This window comes from Mobula birostris, chromosome 12, assembly GCF_030028105.1.
Source record: "Mobula birostris isolate sMobBir1 chromosome 12, sMobBir1.hap1, whole genome shotgun sequence".
Classification (NCBI taxonomy): Eukaryota; Metazoa; Chordata; class Chondrichthyes; order Myliobatiformes; family Myliobatidae; genus Mobula; species Mobula birostris.
The window spans coordinates 102,697,793-102,717,277 of NC_092381.1; the positions used below are offsets into that span (position 1 = coordinate 102,697,793).

The following is a 19,485-nucleotide window of genomic DNA, read 5'->3' on the forward strand; positions in this document are numbered from 1 at the left end:
TATAGTTGGGATCTTAATGTCCAAGGAAGGTCAGACAAGAAGTCAGAGGGGTTGGCATTGCTCTGTTGGTAAAAAATGAAAGGGTGACAGAAGGACAAATGGTGTTGAATTATTGTGCATAGAGTTAAGGAAATGCAAGCATATAAGACCCTGAGGGGAGTTTTATACAGACCCCCAAAACAGTGGTAAAGATGTGGTCTACAAATTTCAAAGGGAGATTGAAAATGCATGCCAAAAGGGCAATGTTACAACGGTCATGAGGGATTTCAATATGCAGGTAGATTGGGAAAATCAGATTGGTGCTAGAATCCAGGAGGGAGAATTTTAGACTGCGTGTGATATGGCTTTTCAGAGCAGCTCATGGTTGACCTCACTAGGGGATCAGCTATTCTGGATTGGGTGCTGTGCAATGAACTGGAATTGATTAGAGAGTTTAGGGTAAAAAGAACCCAAAGGGACAAGTAATCGTAACATGATTGAATTCACCCTGAAATTTAGGAAGGAGAAGCTAAAGTCAGGAGTAAAAGGAATTACAGAGGCATGAGAGAGGAATTGCCAGAATCGATTGGAAAAGAACATTGGCAGGAATAGCGACAGAGCAGCAAAGGCTGGAATTTCTGGAAGCAATTCAGAAGGCACTGGATATATACATCCCCAAAGAGGAAAAGTATTCTAAAGGCAAGGTGACACAACTATGGCTAACAAGAGAAATCAAAGCCAACATAAAAGCCAAAGAGAGGGCATATAATAGAGCAAAATTAGTGGAAAGTTAGAGGAATGGAAAGCTTTTAAAAACCAGCAGAAAACAACTAAAAAGTTCATTAAGAAAGTAAAGATGGAGTTATGAGAGTAGGCCAGTCAATAATATTAAAGAGGATACCAAAAGTTTCTTCAGATACAACAAGTGTAAAAGAGAGGTGAGAGTGGATATCGGACTTTTGGAAAACGATGCTGGAGAGGTAGTAATGGGTGACAAGTTGAGGTCATCCAAGAAGTTCAAAAGCAAAATTCTTCAGGTGTTTGACAGTCCAGGATGTTCCATTTGACGAGGGAAAATAGAGCCAAAAGGAGAGTTTCAGATTAAGAGATAAAACAGTAAGAGGCGGAGTCATGATGGCTCTAATTTGCCACTCCTTCGCGTTCATCTACGAAAACTGTTTAATTTCTACCATTGATGTCCCTCCTTTTCCTTTTCAGTGTGGATGGGGTTTGTTGTAGATGCTGACCTGGAGTTACAGTCAGACTTCGGTTATTTGTGGTGGTGGGATCCGATCCTGGAGGCTCATGGCCAGCCATTTTTTGATATACCAAGGATGCGGACTAGAAGATGAGCGGGCCTTCGGCGTACCGAGGTTTCATGGCCCTGTGGACAGGCTGATTCTAAGCCAATGCTGTGGAGTGAAGTGCCGTGGGAGAGAATGGAACACCAGGAGCAGTGGTTCAGCTGCCGGAGGCTCTGTACTCAATGAATTGGTTTTTTTTTTGTTTTTTCCACTCTCACTCTCTCTCTCACTCTCTCTCTCTCTCTCACACACACACACACACACACACACACACACACACACACACACACACACACACACACACACACACACACACACACACAGGTTTGTGAGAGATTGCGGCCGATTCTCGGATCACAGGACTCGGGTGGGGGGGGGGCGTGGAACAGACTTTTCACACCATAAAATCAGCGAGTTGCTTTGTTATGCCTTCCCTCTCAGTGTGAAAGGGGACACCTTTTTCTCTCTCTCCCTAATAAAGGGAAAGAGTCTGTGGTGCACTGAATTTTTGGGTAAACAACTAATTTTTGTTGTACTGCAGATCACGGTCTCTACTGGGGGCTTTGATATTGCTTGCCTAGTTGAGAGTGCTGATGAATTTTTTGCGGAAGAGGGTGGGATGGGGGAGGGTCGCTGCTTTGCTACCGCTTGTGCGTAGGAGAGACGGAGCGAGGGGCCTTTAGGGCTCTAACGTTTTAACCATCATTCATTCTTTGGGGCATTCTCCTGTTTTTGTGGATGTCTGGGAAGAAAAGGAATTTCAGAATATAGATTGCATACATTCTCTGATATGAAGTGGAACTATAAGATAAAGGAACAGAATTAGGCCACTTGGCCCATCGAGTCTGCTCTGCCATTTCATCACGGCCGATCCATTTTCATCTGAGCCCCATTCTCTCCTTATCCCTTCAGGCCCTGACTAATCAAGAACCTATCAACCTCTGTCTTAAGTATACTCAATGACCTGGCCTCCAACACAGCCTATGGCAACAAATTCCACAGATTCACCACTCTCTGGCTGAAGAAATTCCCCCTCATCTCCATTTTAAAGCTGGTTAAGAGTGAGAGGAGGAGAAATTTCCTCAGCTAGAGGGCGGTGAACTCTACCCAGAATGTCTCCGTTATTGTGTTAATTTTAGATTAGATTAGATTCAACTTTATTGTCATTGTGCCGAGTACAGATACAAAGCCAATGAAATGCAGTTAGCATCTAACCAGAAATGCAAAGAATAGAGTTATTTACAAAATAACTGCGAATAAAAAGTAAGTGCTACAGCACACAAATATAAAAGTACTGAGACAGTACAATATGGGTGCAATACTGTTTAACGCTGTGATTTGAGGTTTAGCAGGTTCACAGCCTCAGGGAAGAAGCTCTTCCTGTGCCTGCTGGTGCGGGAGCAGAGGCTCCCGTACCGCCTACCAGATGGGAGGAGAGTAAAAAGTCCATGGTTAGGGTGAGATGCATCCTTGATAATGCTTTTTGCCCTGCCCAGACAGCACTTATGGTAGATGTTCTCAATGGTGGACTACTGGGTGCCGATAATCTGCTGGGCAGTTTTCACCACCTGCTGGAGTGCTTTGCGGTCCGATACAGGACAATTGCCATACCACACTGAGATGCAGTTGGTGAGTATGCTCTCAGCGGTACAGTGGTAAAGGTCCGTCAGTATCCTGGGACAGAGGTGAGCTTTTTTTTTTCTCTGCAGCAAATAAAGGTGCTGTTGCGAATGCAGAAACAGATCAACAGATTTCTAAAAATTAAGCGACGCAGAGGTTAGGGGGTCGGTGGAGGTACATGCTAGGATAGACAGTCGGCTATGATCTCCATGTATGGTGGAGTAGACTCCGGGACAGAATGGCCTGTTCCAGTTCCTATCTCTACCTTCAGTGAGAATCTTCAAGTAGAAGGTACGTGTGCCACAGGACTCACACCACCAGGTTCAAGAACAGATACTACCTCTCAACCATCAGGCTCTTGAACAAAAGGGGATAACTACACTCACTTGCCCCATCATTGAAATGCTCCCAATTATCTCAATTTCAAGGACTCTTTATCTCATTATCTCATGTTCTCGTTATTTATTGTTATTTACTGATATTTGCATTGTTGTCTTCTGCACTCTGGTTGATCTTTCATTGATCCAGTTATTGCTACTATACTATAGATTTGCTGAGTATGTCTACAAGAAAATGAATCTCAGGGTTGTATATTGGGATGTATATGAAATTGATAATAAATTTTTTTATGGTCTTATGGAACAGGGATAACAGAGGACACTGCCAACAGTGGCTAATAACTTGGTCAACAGCAATCTCTGCCATTTGGTGTTTCTGTGGCTTCAGTGATCAGGGGTTCCCATTGACCCCTACGATTAACCGAGGGATCAATGGACCCCAGGTTGGGAACCCCTGGTCTAGGTCCTGATTTGGTGAGAAGCTTCAATCTATTGAGGTATTACAAAAGAGCCTTGCAGGTAAACAAAGGTGTTTGGCTCTTGCTGGCCACTCAAGTGCATCAAGGACTGCCGGATACTGAGGCTAGGATGTTTCTCCTAACAGAAGGTTAGTTCCTTATTGTACTGATTATGATGCTTGATTACAAGAGTTCCCTGTGCTTTAAAAACAGATTTCATAAGATTTTTGGCTATGAATTCACGCACCTGGGGTTGTTCTCCGAGGCAGGGCTGTGGTGGTAGTTGTAGGCGAACTGGTGACATTTGTCATCTCTCTCAACCTGGGAGCTTTACCAGCAATGGCGAGAAAATGAGAAAGATTACTACTGCCCTTTTCTGGGTTCTAATGACCTGTTTACTACCTTGAATCAGCATTGTGACAGATCCCCAACACTGATCTCCCACCCAACCCTGAAACGCTGCCCGCAATTCACCCTCCAACCATCCCCCAGGCTCTTGAACCTCAACATCTCATCATTGCCTGAACAACCCAAAGACTTTTCCCTTCCCTGCAGCCTTACAATGCCCTAGCCCACCCACTGCCACACCATTCTGCACAGCCTTGCCTTTTCTTCAACATGCCCACTACAAGCGTACCCACAGTGTGTCTGCCACGAGGTGCCAGGGTGGTGGTTTGCCGCACCAGATTCACACGCTCTCTGTTCTGGTTACGCTCTTCGTTCACCCGGTTGATGTATCGGAGGTCTGACCTGGTGTAGTGGTAGCCAGGTCCAGCAGGGCAGACTTCCCGGAATGCACCTGCAGAGGCAAAGGTGGAGATACAGCACCCTTCAATTATGTAGCTCCTGCAGTTCCCCTACCCCCCCCCATCCTTACCACTCCCTCTGCTTTTCTCTGTTCGATCTCCCCTTCCTTCTCTTCCTCCTGTCCACACCACTCACTCACTTTCATGTATCTCCTCTCTCCCCCCTCCGAAACGTGATGCGTTCCTGCTCACCTCCCTCCCTCCACCCCGACACTTCCACTGCTTCTCCTTCTCTCCCAGACTTGCACGTTCTTTTCCCTAACCCTCTCCACCTCTCTTTCCCCTCGACATAAATACTCTCCGTCTGTCCACTCGACAACTGAGGAACAGCTTCTTTCCCTCTGCCAAGTGATTTCCGAATGGACACTGAACCCATGAACGCTACCTCACTACTTTTTTTTATTTCTAATTTTGCACTACTTATTTAGTTTAACTATTTTTTTATATATAAAATATACACACACCTACTGTAATTGACATTTTTTCTATCATTATGTGTTTCATACTTCATACTTTATACCTTATTGTCACCAGACAATTGATACTAGAACTTACAATCATCACAGTGATATTTGATTCTGCGCTTCTTGCTCCCTGGATTACAAATCGATAGTAAATATTAAAAATTTATATTATAAATCATAAATAGAAAATAGAAAAATGGAAAGTAAGGTAATGCAAAAAAAACCGAGATGCAGGTCTGGATATTTGGAGGATTGTACTGCTGGTGTAAAGACAACAAATTTCACGACATACACCGGTGATATTAAACCTGCTTCTGATTCTGATTTCTCATCACTCATCCCCTTTCCCCATTGCTTCTCTCACCTGTACTCTCTGCCACTCTTTCCCTCTCTTCCTTTTCTCTCCTGCACCCCGGTCCCCCACCCTCCAGCTTACCTGTGCCCAGAGAAGGACACCTCTGGCAGTTGGGACCCCAGGCTTTCCCCACGCGACTGCAGCAGCAGATCTGTTTGGTGATGTTCTGGACAACAGGCAGGGAACAGAACCCACTCCTCCAAATGCGGTAACAGGGTCCTCGGGTCAGTGAGATAACCTGCTGTGCTGGAACATTGAGATCCCAGTGAGCCATTCAGTAAATGCAAGCAGTACTCACAAAATCACACTTAAAAATCTCCCACATTTTACCATGCAACACCTACTGCAAGTAACAACATGCTGGAGTAACTCAGCAGGTTGAACTCAGCTGGTTTAAGATGGTGCTGGTGAATCTCAGCCACTTCGGGCTGGTGGCCAACGATCTAAGGAAAACAGCTAAATACTTCGTTAATCACTCTTCTTCTGGCGAGCCACCATTGCAAGCAATAGTCTGTAACTTCCCTTTGGACTTGAAGGCAGTCCAATGTGGCAGGACAGAGGCAAAGCGAGGCAGTTGCCAAGAGCGAGGAAGACCTGTAGGTCAATCAATTTAAGTTCCGGGTCGAATCGAGACGGTAGATTCCAGGCCCCAGAGTATATCGAAGAAATTGAACCCAATATTTGGATGAGGATTTAAACGCTGGGCCAGATGGAAAAGGTCAGGGTGTTGGGGTTGGAGGTGAGGGACAGGCCACTTCAGCTTGCTGCTCCACAAGGATTACCCTGCTCTGTACTGAACTATGGGTCTCGGACTTGAAATTTCCCAGGGTAGCCCCCTCTCCCATCCGGAGGGATCGAGGATCTATTCACCCTTACCACAGGGAGAGGGCAGTAGAACCTGTGTTAGACCATAAGACATAGGAGCAGAATGAGGCCATTCCATCGTGGCTAGTTAATATCATGCTCAACCCCAATCTCCTGCCTCCTCCCCATAACCTTTCACGCCCTGACTCATCAATTACCTGTCTACCTCAGCTTTAAATATACCCAATGACTTGGCATCCACAGGTATCTGTGGCAACGAATTATACAGATCCACCACCCTAAATGGACGTCCCTCTATTCTGAGGCTATACCCTCTCATCCTAGAATCCCCCACCAAAGGAAACATCCTCTCCACATCCACTCTATTTAACCCTTCCAATATTTAATAGGTTTCATTGAGAATCCTCCTCATTTTCCTAAATTCCATCGAGTACCACCAAACACCCTTCATACAATAACCTCTTCATTCCTAGAATCATTCTCGTGAACCTCTTCTAAACCCTCTCTAATGCCAGCACATCCTTTCTTAGATAAGGTGCCCAAAACTGCTCACAATACTTCACGTGAGGCCTCACCAGTGCTTTATAAATTCTCAGTGTTACATCCTTTCTTTTATATTCTAGTCCTCTTCAAATGAATGTAAACATTGCATTTGCCTTCCTCACCACAGACTCAACCTGCAAAGTAATCTTTAGGGAAGCCTGCACAAGGACTCCCAAGTCCCTTTGCATCTCATAAACACAAAATAATCTGCAGATGCTGGCATCAAAGCAACACTCACAACACGCTGGAGGAACTCAACAGGTCGGGCAGCATCCGCGGAAAAGATCGGTTGACGTTTCTGGCTGGAACCCTTCGTCAGGATTGTAGAGGGAAGGGGCAGAGGCCCTATAAGGAAGGTGGGGGGAGGGTGGGAAGGAGAAGGCTGGTGGGTTCCAGGTGAAAAACCAGTAAGGGGAAAGATAAGGTGGTGGGGGAGGGGAGGCAGGGAGGTGATAGGCAGGAAACGTGAAGAAGTAATAGGGGAAAACACAATGGGTCGTAGAAGGAGGTGGAACCATGAGGGAGGTGATAGGCAGCTGGGGGAGGGGGCAGAGTGACATAGGGATAGGGGAAGGGAGGGGGAGGGAATTACTGGAAGTTGGGGGGAGAATTCTATGTTCATACCAAGGGGCTGGAGACTACCTAGACGGTATATGAGGTATTGCTCCTCCAACCTGAGTTTAGCCTCATCATGGCAGTATAGGAGGCCATGTATGGACATGTCTGAATGGGAGTGGGAAGCAGAGTTGAAGCAGGTGGCAACCGGGAGATCCTGTCTGTTTTGGCGGACGGAGTGGAGGTGCTCGATGAAGCGGTCCCCCAATCTGCGTCGGGTTTCACCGATGTAGAGGAGCCCGCACCGGGAGCACCGGATGCAATAGATGACCCCAGCAGACTCACAAGTGAAGTGTTGCCTCACCTGGAAGGACCGTTTGAGGCCCTGAATGGAGGCAAGAGAGGAGGTGTAGAGACAGGTGTAGCACTTGCACTTACAGGGATAAGTGCTAGGTGGGAGATCCGTGGGGAGGGACGTGTGGACCAGGGAGTCGCGGAGGGACCGATCCCTGCGAAAAGCAGAGGGGGGGGGAGAGGGAAAGATGTGCTTAGTGGTGGGGTCCTGTTGAAGGTGGCGGAAGTCACGTGGGACAGTCAGGCTTGTGGCTCTTGGGGAGGAGGTAAAACCGAGCGGTACGGGGTGTGGGAATTATGAGTTTAGTGGCTGAGGATGTGCATCCCTTTGCATCGCAGAGTTCTGAATTTTCTCTCCATTTAGAAAATAATGTAGGCCTTTATTCCTTCTACCAAAGTGCATGACCACATACTTCCCTTCACTATATTCCATCTGCCACTTATTTTCCCATTCTCCCAATCTGCCCAAGTCCTTCTGTAGCCTCTCTGCTTCCTCAACACTGCCTGCCCCTCCATCTATCTTTGTATCATCCCCAGACTCTGCCACGAACCATTAATTCCATCGTTTAAGTCATGGACATAAAACCTAAAAGGAATCACCCCAATACAGACTCTGTGAAACAACTCTAGTCACTAACAGCCAACCAGAAAAGGCTCCCTTTATTCTCACTCTTTGCTTCCTGCCAATTAGCCACTACTTTATCCATGCTGGAATCTCTCTTGTAATATCATGAGCTTATAGCTTGTTAAGCAGCCTCGTGTGCAGCACATTGTCAAAAGCCTTCTGAAAATCCAGGTCCACAACATCCACTGACTCTCCTTTGCTTATCCTGCCTGCTATTTCTTCAAAGAATTCCAAAAGATTTGTCAGGCAAGATTTGCCCTGAAGGAAACCAAATTTAACTTAGCTGATTTTATCACGTGTAGGTCGGATACAGGACCAAGGGGAGGGGACTGTAGAACCTACATAGTCTGACACACAGGATCATGGGGTTAATTAGTGTGGTGATATTTAAAATAGTGTTCTCCACTGAGTATACTCGTCTAAATATTCTCCTTCTGGGCGCTCATGAGTTTCATCTGTCATAGATGAATCTATGGGTACAGCTTGCCAAGAGGAGAGTGGTGGAAGGTATTTAGCAGCTCTACAAGGAAGTCTTTACAACTGTGTGCAAGGTTAAGGATGTGCTGGAGTTGCCTGTGCTTCCTGGAGAAAGCTGTGTGAACTCGTCCTGTCAGTTTGATCACTTACAGATGCATCGGCTCTTGGAAGTATCTTGGACGTAGCCAGGGTTGCAGACGCAGCTGTAACTGCCTCTCATGTTCATGCACTTGCCGTTCTGACAGATTCTTGGCCAGCTGCACTCATTGATGTCTGCAAGAAGCAGGACAAAAGATTTAGGCTCTGCAGACTGGGGGCGGGGTGGCGGGGTTAAAAGCATACTTCTATTTTCATGTTTTACGAGAACTATAATAACCATGGTTGGGATTTCTGAACAATTATTTTGTACTTACATTTTATGCCCAGATCATTTTCAGAAGAAGAGGAAAGATCCTTAAGGAAGAGCCTGGATTTGCCATCTGTTTTAACCATCTATGCTATAATCCTCACTTGTTTGTTGTTACCTGAACGGTCCTTTCCAGTAGCAGCATTATCATGTAGTACATGCACTCAGAGAACAGCGGCAGGATTATTCTACACACTTCCCTTGGGATTACTGCCCATCATGAACCCGAAACTACCCTCTCTAGTGGGGGAGGAAGAGATGGTACCAGAAAAGGTCAGGATGGAGTTGTGATAAAGAGCAGGTTACAGAAGATGGGGCCACTGTCTAACTTGGTAGGAGAGGTGGGAGTTGTTGCCCATGACTACCTAACGTAACACTCTGATCGGAATTGGCAGTAGGATCACATCTTCACAAAGACTTGTGCCGAAGAATGGCCAAATATGGGAGGAAATGGGAAGGTTTTGTTGGATGAAGTAATGAGTTATGGCCTTTGTGGCTAGACTCTACCTCTCCCGTCTGATATTTCAGTTTGGCTCCGAATGGCTCTTATAAGTATAACATGGCAAGTGTGGAATTTTGTCCATAAATAACAGGATACAAATTAGTTGGGAGGAATGTGCAGAATGCACAGGACGTGTAGAAAATGACATAAATCAGTGAAGGCAAATACCTGCTCTCCTTGCACTTGTCACTGAGAATGAGCGAATGGGATTTTCCAAATACCACTATTAATCTATGAGCCCAGATGCTGCTGGACTTTCTCCAGTGGCCTCACTACTGTAGGTGCTTCTATCCTCCCGACTTTTACAAAGACTCATTTACCCTGCAAACTGCATTGTACCAGTAGGATTCCAGTTCCTGCTGTATCGGCCAGTTAATGAAACCATGACTTATTCTCTCTTGCCAAACTCTGCCTACCCATCGAAACGCCGCTGTTGATTTGGGAAGTGTTGGACAGCAGTGATACCCGCAGCAAGTCAGGGCAAAGAAAACCGCATCCAATCAAACTGCTCCTCCTGCCCGCACCCAGACTGTGAGTGCTTACAATATCCCCACCACTGCTGTAATGAGTTTGCACATTTTCCTCGTGACAGCCTGGGCTTCCTCCTGGTGCTCTGTTTTCCTCCTACCATCCAAAAATGTACCTGTTGGTAGTTTAATTGGTCATTGCAAATTGTCCCATGATTAGGCTAGGATTAAATCGGGGGAATGCTCAGCAGTGTGGTTCGAAGGGGTGGAAGGGTCTATTCCACACTGTATTGCAATAAGTATTCATATATCAGGTTTATCACACAGTGTATGTCCTGCCCAGGGCACTAATGGGCATATGGATCAACACTCACGACAGAGACTAGCAGGTGTCCCACCACATCCCCGCATGAAATCATTTCTCATGAGGTGTGGCTTTGACATGGGGTTTTCCTTGGCTTGCTGACGTTACTACCACCCAGCACCATACCGTAATGGGTTACCCAGGGCATTAAGTGGCAGAGGAACAGGCTCCAGAACCTCTGGTATGCTGACTACATTACCTTGACATTCACCGTCAGCTGCTTTCCGAAATCCTTGCGGGCAGTCATTTTCTGCAGAATAAAGGACCAGATTATTAATGAACAAAGAGGAAACAGAGGATTTATTAATGACTGAACCCAAGACACAATAAAGCCTCAATCTAAGGCCCAAAGCCATTGGCCTTGGTGCGGTGGGGGGGAGGGGGTGGTGGCCACAAGGTGACTTTTTGTCCCTGGACATCTCAGTGCTGCAGAAGTCTGGTTACAGAGCTCAGGACCACAGTAACTGAAGTTCAAGAGGCTACGTCCTGAGGTGGCTGCTTCCAAACAACAAAGCCTTTGACAAGGTTCCGCATGGGAGGCTGCTCAAGTTGCTCGGCATTCAAGATGAGGTAGTAAGTTAGATTAGACTTTGGCCTTATGGGAGAAACCAGAGAGTAGTAGTCAATGGTTTCCCCTCTGACTGGAGGCCTGTGACTAGTGGTGTGCTGCAGGGATGAGTGCTGGGTCTATTCTTGTTTGTCATCTATATCAATGATCTGAAAACTGGATCAACAAATTTGCACATGACATCAAAATTGGGGGTGCAGTGGACAACGCAGAAGGCTATCAAAGCTTGCAGCAGGATCTGAACCAGCTGGCAAAATGGGCTGAGAAAGGACAGATGTAGATGTGTGAGGTGTTGCACTTTGGGATGACAAACCAGGGTAGGACTTATACAGTGAACCATAGGGCACTGAGGGGACAGGTCTGGGAATACCATTCCATTATTCATTGAAACTAATGTCATAAGTAGATGGGGTCATAAAGAGAGCTTTAGGCCTTCATAAATCAAAATATTGAGTACAGGAGATGGGATGTTATGTTGAAGTTGTATAAAATGTTGGTGAGGCCTAATTTGGAGTGTTGTGTACAGTTCTGGTCACCTAGCTACAGGAAAAATATCAATCAGATTGAAAGAGTGCAGAGAAAATTTATGAGGATGTTGTCAGGTCTGGAAGACCTGAGTTATAGGGAACAGTTGAATAGGTTGGGACTTTATTTCTTGGAACATAGAAATTGAGGGGAGATTTGATGGAGGTATACAAAATTATGAGGGACATAGATAGGGTAAATGCAAGCTGGCTTTTTCCACTGAGGTTGGGTGAGATTGGCAATAGAGGTTATGGGTTAAGGATAAAAGGTGAAATGTTTAAGGGGAACATGAGGGGAAACTTCTTCACTCAGAGGGTGACAAGAGTGTGAAATGAGCTGCCAGCGGATGTGGTTCTATTTTAACATTTCAGAGAAATTTGGAAAGGTACACGGATAGGAGGGGTAGAGGACTCTGATACAGGTGCCAGTCAATGGGACTAGGCAGACTAATAGTTCAGCACGGACTAGATAGGCGAAGGGTCTGTTTCTGTGCTGTAGTGTTCCGTGACTCTATGACTCTACATAATCCTCTAGGGTCAATAACTTCACTTTTGGAACTGTTCACAACAAACTGGTCAGAGCAAGAGGGAAGTGGAGGATGTGATGAGAGACAGAGGCTGGAAGAACGGGAGATGGTTTAATGTCAATGGTGAGAAGCAGGGAGAGGGTGAGCATAGGGTGTGAGAGATTAGGACGGAGGATTGATATAGAGGTGAGAAATTGGAGTGGGTAGGTAAGAGAGGCCGTGAAGGGTGGGAAGGGTAAGTGAATGATGGAGGGGAGGTGAGGATTTCATTGAAACATTTTCCGGAGAGCCACTGCCATGTAGAAATCAGAGTATTGCCCTGGACTCTCTAATTTCTCTGGTCTCCGTTGAATAGGTGGGACCCTGTAACAAGTTGCATGGAAGTATCAATCTGCTCATGATCGACACACCTCACATACTGTATGAGAACTATGAATTTTTGAACGAATGATCTCTACGGATTACAGGTCAAATAGCTGTGGGCCTTCATCCTTGGGTACGACGTCCTCGAACATTTGCATGCTGTACTGGAGGTCAGAATTCTTTCTTTCTTTTTCAATATTTTTATTAAGTTCTACATAGAAGAATACAGAGTACACAAAGATATATATTATAAATCAAAAAAAGATAAAATAATACCAAATATATTTGAGTCACACTTGCAATCTCTTTACCCTATATTCATGTAAATTAAATTAAATCGTAATATTGAAATGTGATAATTTTATTATATAAAAAAAATCTAAACCCACGACCAAGATTGAAGCTGTTTGGTAAAGAAAGAAAAAAGGGAAAAAAGTCCTGATCATATAGTGAAATATATTATTAGCCAACATCTGTACTTTAACAGCAAATTCTTAAACCTCCATTTTTGGGGACTCTGCTTTTCAAGCCAAGCTTCAGTGCTTTGGGGAGAGGAGAAATGAGATAAACGTACATTCATGAGAAGAACAGTTGGATACCTAGGCCTCTTCTAGTCCACGTGTCCTTCAACCAGGTCAAGATCAGCTGTGCATTTATGTGCTATCCTTTGTTCATCATGTAATACTGATGACCAAACTCTTTATGGCAACAAGCTACTTCAGCAGGCAGGACCTTCCTATGCCACCTGTCTCCCCTGTCCCAAACCCGTGGAAGATACTAGCAGAAAGTTAGAAATTCAGGAGTGTCGAGGGGCAGAAGTGAGTGCCGTTGCTGTTACTAAGGAGAAGGTGCTTGGTAAGCTGGAAGGTCTGAATGTAGATAAGTCACCTGGATCAGATGGACTACACCCCAGGGTTCTAAAGGAGGTAGCTGAAGAGATTGTAGAAGCGTTAGTGCATTATCGGTGACCTTTCAACAATCACTAGGTGCTGGAGTGACTCCAGAGGACTGGAAAATTGCAAATGTCACTCCACTCTTTAAGAAGGGTGGGCAGAAAAAGGAAGAAAATTATAGGCCGGTTAACCTGACTGCAGTGATTGGTAAGGCATTGGACTCAATATTAATAATGAAGTTTCCGGGTACTGGGAGGCACATGATTAAATAGGCCACAGTAGGCATGATTTTCTAAAGGGAAATGCTTGCCTGACAGACGTATTGGAATTCCTTGAGGAAATAACAGGCAGGATGGACAAAGGAGAGTCTGTGGATGTTGTTTGCTTGGATTTTCAGATGGTCTTTGACAAGATGCTTCAGGTGAGATTGCTAAACAAAATGAAAGTCCCTGGAATTACAGGAAATAAACTAGCATGGATAGAAGATTGGATGACCGGCAGTGGCTCTACTTGTAGCTGCACCACTGCGCTGCCAACACAGTGTTGGGAAAGACACACAGAAATTACAAATATCTTGAGTATGAGGAAGATACCTGAGCTCACACAGTTTCGAAGATAACTTACACGGAAGTTGGAGATCCGTGCTTACCTGGAGACACCGGGCACTCGCTACACTCGGTCACTCCCCAGCCCACTCCTCCTCCTCGGCAGCAGTGCTCCAGTGTCCGCAGCCCAGTCAGAGGGGAGGTGCACTGACATCAGAGGGAAAGAAAACATCATTATGGGGCCAGCTACATCTTCCAGGGTGCTGTACCCAGCAATACAATTACTCACCATTTCTTTATAGAAAAGGAGGAGATTGAAAGTCTGGTCGAACGGTGTCACAACAACAACCTCTCACTCAAGCAAATGGCTGATTATTGACCACAGGAGGAAGAAGTCAGAGGTCCATGAGCCAGTCCTCATTAGGGGTTTGGAGGTAGAGAGGGCCAGTAACTTTAACTTCCCTGGCAGTACCACATCAGAAGGTGTGCTCTGGGCCCGGCATGTGTGTGCCATCACAAAGGCGGCATGAACAGTTATGACTCTACAGCCACCGAACTCCTGAAGCAGGGTGGATACCTCTACTCACCTCTCTGCTGAAATGGTTCCACAACGTATGGACTCGCACTCAAGGACTTGACATTTCATGTCTCAGTATTATTTATTTATTTTATTATTATTTGCACAATTTATTCTATCTTGCATATTGGTTGTTGTTAGTTTTTCATAATTCTATCATACTTCTTTATTTTTCCTGTAAATGCCTGAAACAAAATGAATCCCAAGGTACTATATGCAGACATATCAGACCATAAGAACATAAAATACAGCAGCAGAATTAGGTCATTTGGCCCATCGAGTCTGTTCCACCATTTCATTATGGCTGATCCATTTCCTTCTCAGCCCCAATCTCCTGCCTTCTCCCCAGTTCTCTTCATGCCCTGATTAATCAAGAATGTATCAACCTCTTCCTTAAATATACTCAATGGTTTGGCCTCCGCAGCCAACTGTGGCAACAAGTTCCACAGATTCATGACTCTTTGATTAAAGGAATTCCTCATCTCCATTCTAAATGGACCTCCCTCTATGCTGAGGCTGTGTTCTTTGGTCTTGGACTCTCTCACCGTAAGAAGCATCCTCTCCAAATCCACTCTATCAAGGCCTTTCAACATTTGATAAGTTTCAGTGAGATCCCCCTCATTCTTCAGAATTCCGGCAAGTACAAGCCCAGAGCCATCAAACACTCCTCATATTTTAAGTCTTTTAATGCCAGAACCAATTTTGTGAAACTCCTTTAAACACTCTCCAGTGTCAACACATCCTTTCTTCAATAAAAGCCAAAAACTGTACACAGTACTTCAAGTGAAGCATCACTGGTGCCTTATTAAGCCTCAACATCTCATCCTTGTAACATATACATATTTAGGTAATAAATTTATTTTGAAATTTGAAGTTTAAGCACTATGAGGATTAAAACTGATCTCCTCATCCAACAGGAAATGCAATAACTACTAATTCTGGGTTGTTTCACATATCCCTCCACAAACCTGGCTGGGTAGTTTCACGCTCGAGGCACCCTTGTGTATCAGGCCGAGTTTGATGAGCTTTTGGGCTGACGTGCTTCCCCGAACATCAGTGCATTTTGGATCAATGCAATGGATATCGGACCAGGGCCTCCTAGAGCGACCAGTGGGAAAACATGGAGTTCCCAGTGCGTTACTGGACAGGAACCTCAAATTACAACAGCTTTCCTCCTTCGCTGCCCCATCCCAGCACTGCACTTCCGTCAACACCAAATCTCCATGTTGCATCACTTCCTTTGAGGGCCCAAGCTTAAGCTCCACTTCTCTAACCACCACCACCTCCACAATCCATCCAAACCAGTTTCCACTCCAGTCATCTGTATGCCCCTGTCGGTATCCTCATCTCCAATCACATCCCACTGCACAGCTAAAGTGAACCTATTGCTCTGAGCTGACATGCCCAGAAGCTCATCTTCTCTCTTCAGAAGCTCCAATCATTACACCCATTTATAATTGCTACAGACAGTCGCTATTTCCACTGGGGAATGTTAGCCAGAACACAAGATTATCTTAATGTTTTCCTCAGCCTGAAGACACACACAATGGTTCAGGAACAGCTTCTTTCCCTCTGCCATCCCGTTTGTTTTTTTCATTATTTATTGAGACACTGTGAAGAACAGGCCCTTCCGGTCTTTGAGCCACACCACCCAGCAATCCCTCTATTTAATCCTAGCCTAATCACGATGACCAATTAGCCTACCAACCAGTACATCACCCGGCAATCCCTCGATTTAATCCTAGCCTAATCTTGATGACCAATTAGCCTACCAACCAGTACGTCTTTGGACTGTGGGAGGAAACTGGAGCACCTGGAGGAAACCCATGAGGTCCCAGTGAGAATGTACAAACGCCTTACAGGCAGCGGGGGGGTGGGGAATGGAACGTAGGTCGCTGGTACTGTGTGTCGTGCTAACCATTACACTACTGTACTGCCCTGAAAGGACACTGAACCCTCACTACTTTTTAATTTTGATTTTAGCATTACTTATTTAATATATATACACAATGTAACACAGTTTTTTTCTCTATTATTAAAAGACCATAAGATATAGGAGCAGAATTAGGCCATTTAGCCCAGTGAGTCTGCTCCGCCATTTCATCATGGTTGATCCATTTTCCTCTCAGACCCGAACACCTGCCATCTTCCCATATCTCTTCATGCCTTGACCAATCAAGAATCTATCAACCTTTGCCTTAAATATACACAGCTGCCTGTGGCACAGAATTCCACAGATTCTCCGCTCGCTGGCGGAAGAAATTCCTCCTCATCTCCACTCTAAAAAGATGACCTTCCATTCTGAGGCTGTGTCCTCTGGTCTTAGACTCTCCCACCAGAGGAACATCCTCTCCACATCCACTCTCTCAAGGCCTTTCACCATTTGATAGATTTCAATGAGGTCACCCCTTATTCTTCTGAATTCCAGTGAATACAGGCCCAGAGCCATCAAACACTCTTCATATGACAAGCCATTCAATCCTGGAATCATTTTTGTGAACATCCTTTGAACCTTTTCCAGTTTCAGCACATCCTTTCTAAGATAAGGGGCCCAAATGAAGTGAGGCCTCACCAGTGCTTTAAAAAGTTTCAACATTACATCCTTGCTTTTATAACCTAGTCCTCTTGGAATGAATGCTGACATTGCCATTGCCTTTCTCACCACAGTCTCAACCTACAAATTAACCTTTAGGGATTTCTGCACAAGAACTCCCAAGTCCCTTTGCACCTAGTTTTTTTGTAGTTCCCTCCTTTTAGAAAATAATCACCCCTTATATTTTTTCCACCAAAGTGCATAACCATACAGTTCCTGACACTGTATGCTATCTGCCATTTCCTCGCCCATTCTCCTAATCTGTTTAAGTCCTTCTGTAGCCTTTCTGCTTCCACAAAATTATCCGCCCCTCCACCTCTCTACATAATGTCTGCAAACTTTGCAACAAAGTTGCCTCCCGCCAATCAGCCACCGCTTTATCCATGCTGGAATCTTTCCTGTAATACAATAGGCTTGTTAAGCAGTCTCATGGGTGGCACCTTGTCAAAGGCCTTCTGAAAATCCAAGTACACAATATCAACTGATTCTCTGTTGTCTACCCTGCTTGTTACTTCTTCAAAGAATTCCAACTGATTCGTCAGGCAAGATTTTCACTGAAGGAAACCATGCTGACTACAGCCTATTTCATCATGTGCCTCCAAGTACCCTGAGATCTCATCCTTCACAATCGACTCCAACATCTTCCCTACCCCTGAGGTCAGACTAACTGGCCTATGGTTTCCTTTCTTCTGCCTTCCTTCTTGAAGAGTGGAGTGATATTTGTAATTTTCCAGTCTTCCAGAACCATTTCAGAATCTAGTGATTCTTCAAAGATCATCACTAATGCCTCTACAATCTCTTCAGCCACCGCTTTCAGAACCCTGTGGTGTTGTCCATTTGGTCCAGGTGACTCGTCGACCTTCAGACCTTTCAGTTTCCAAAGAACCTTCTCTTTAATTATGGTAACTTCATGATATCCGACAGCTGGAACTTCCACCATACGGCTAGTGTCATCACAGTGAAGACTGATGCAAAATGCTTATTCAGTTCATCTGCCATTTCCTTGCCCCCTATTACTACCTCCCCAGAATCGTTTTCTAGTGGTCCGATATCCACTCTCACCTCTATTTTACACTTTATGTATCTAAAGAAACTTTTGGTATCCTTTTTAATGTTACTGGCTAGCTAACTTTTGTATTCCATCTTTATCTTCTTTAAGACTTCTGTTGGTTTTTAAATAGCTTCCCAATCCTCTAATTGCCTGCTTTTCTTTTTGCTCTATTATGCCCTCTCTTTGGCTTTTATATTCGCTTTGACTTCTCTTGTTAGCCATGGTTGTGTCATCTTGCCTTTCTTTTTGGGATGTATATACCTTATTCTATGGCTCCTGAATTGCATCCAGAAATTCCAGCCCTTGCTACTCTGCTGCCATCCCTGCCAGTGTTCTTTTCCAATCAATTTTGGCCAGCTCCTCTCTCATGCCTCTGTAATTCTCTTTACTCCACTGTAATACTGATACATCTGACTTTAGCTTCTCATGTATTGCATTGTGCTGCTGCTGCAAAGACAACAAATTCCACAATCTGTGCCAGTGATAATAACTTGATTCTGATTCTGAGAATCCTAGCAGTCGAATTTACATTCATATGAACAGGTATGCAGGAGCTCATCTGAAAAACCTTTTCAATGCCGCTGTTCCTGTCCTGTACATGTTCCACTTTCCAATTACAAGCCTGTTTCCAGCAGGGGTAAGACCAACAATTTGTGGCTACTAACGTGTTGTGAATTTATCGGTGTCACAGCTCAGTGGTTAATGCTTTTAGCACTCCCGTTACAGTTTACCTGGCATTCAGTATCTGTTAGGGAGAAGAGAGGACACAGAGGGCGCATTGTCAATTTACAAACTTCCGATAGAAGCAAGACCCAGCCTTCAAAATGCTGCCTTTGTATTAACAGATTTTTAAAAAAACACATCGACCAGCTGTGTATCAAATTAGAAAAAATGCATGATATAGAATAGTAGTTAGCGCAACACTTTACAGTACAAGTAACCCCAGTTTACTCCCTGCCACTGTCTGTAAGGAATTTGTACGTTCTCTCCGTGACCGCGTGGATTTCCTCTTGTTGCTCTGGTTTCCTCCCACAGTCCAAAGACATACAGGTTGGTAGGTTAGTGGTCATTGTAAACTCTCCCGTGATTAGGCTAGGGTTAAATCAGGGTTTGCTAGGTGTACGACTCAAAGGACTGGAAGGGCACATTCCATGCTGTATCTCAAGAAAATAAAATAAAATAGAAATGAAAACCAAACTAAAAATACTGTGATTGCTGAAAAAACACATAACATGGAACATGGAGCATTACAGTACAGCATATGCAAAGATTAAACTAACCCTTTCCTCCACATAGTCCTCTATTTTTCGATCATCCATATGCCTATCTAAGAGTTTCTTAAATGCCCCTGCCACCACACCTAGCAGGACGTTTCATGCAACCACCACACTCTGTGTAAAAA

At 44.8% G+C, this 19,485-nt stretch overlaps 1 protein-coding gene across 5 annotated transcripts in view; it reads right to left on the reverse strand.

Annotated features, from left to right (window-relative positions):
• Nucleotides 1–19,485, reverse strand: part of LOC140206160 (latent-transforming growth factor beta-binding protein 4-like) — a 182,823-nt gene that overhangs the window by 104,412 nt on the left and 58,926 nt on the right. For 4 of the 5 annotated variants that reach the window (XM_072274402.1, XM_072274404.1, XM_072274401.1 and 1 more), the window contains 6 exons: nt 13,967–14,069; nt 10,642–10,692; nt 8,854–8,976; nt 5,406–5,570; nt 4,337–4,498; nt 3,947–4,027 (listed from right to left, as the gene is read on the reverse strand). In XM_072274402.1, coding sequence (XP_072130503.1) covers nt 3,947–4,027; nt 4,337–4,498; nt 5,406–5,570; nt 8,854–8,976; nt 10,642–10,692; nt 13,967–14,069 — 685 coding nt within the window. Of the gene's footprint in view, nt 1–3,946; nt 4,028–4,336; nt 4,499–5,405; nt 5,571–8,853; nt 8,977–10,641; nt 10,693–12,471; nt 12,491–13,966; nt 14,070–19,485 lie in introns of those variants that run through there. The other variant, XM_072274405.1, reaches the window with a different exon arrangement.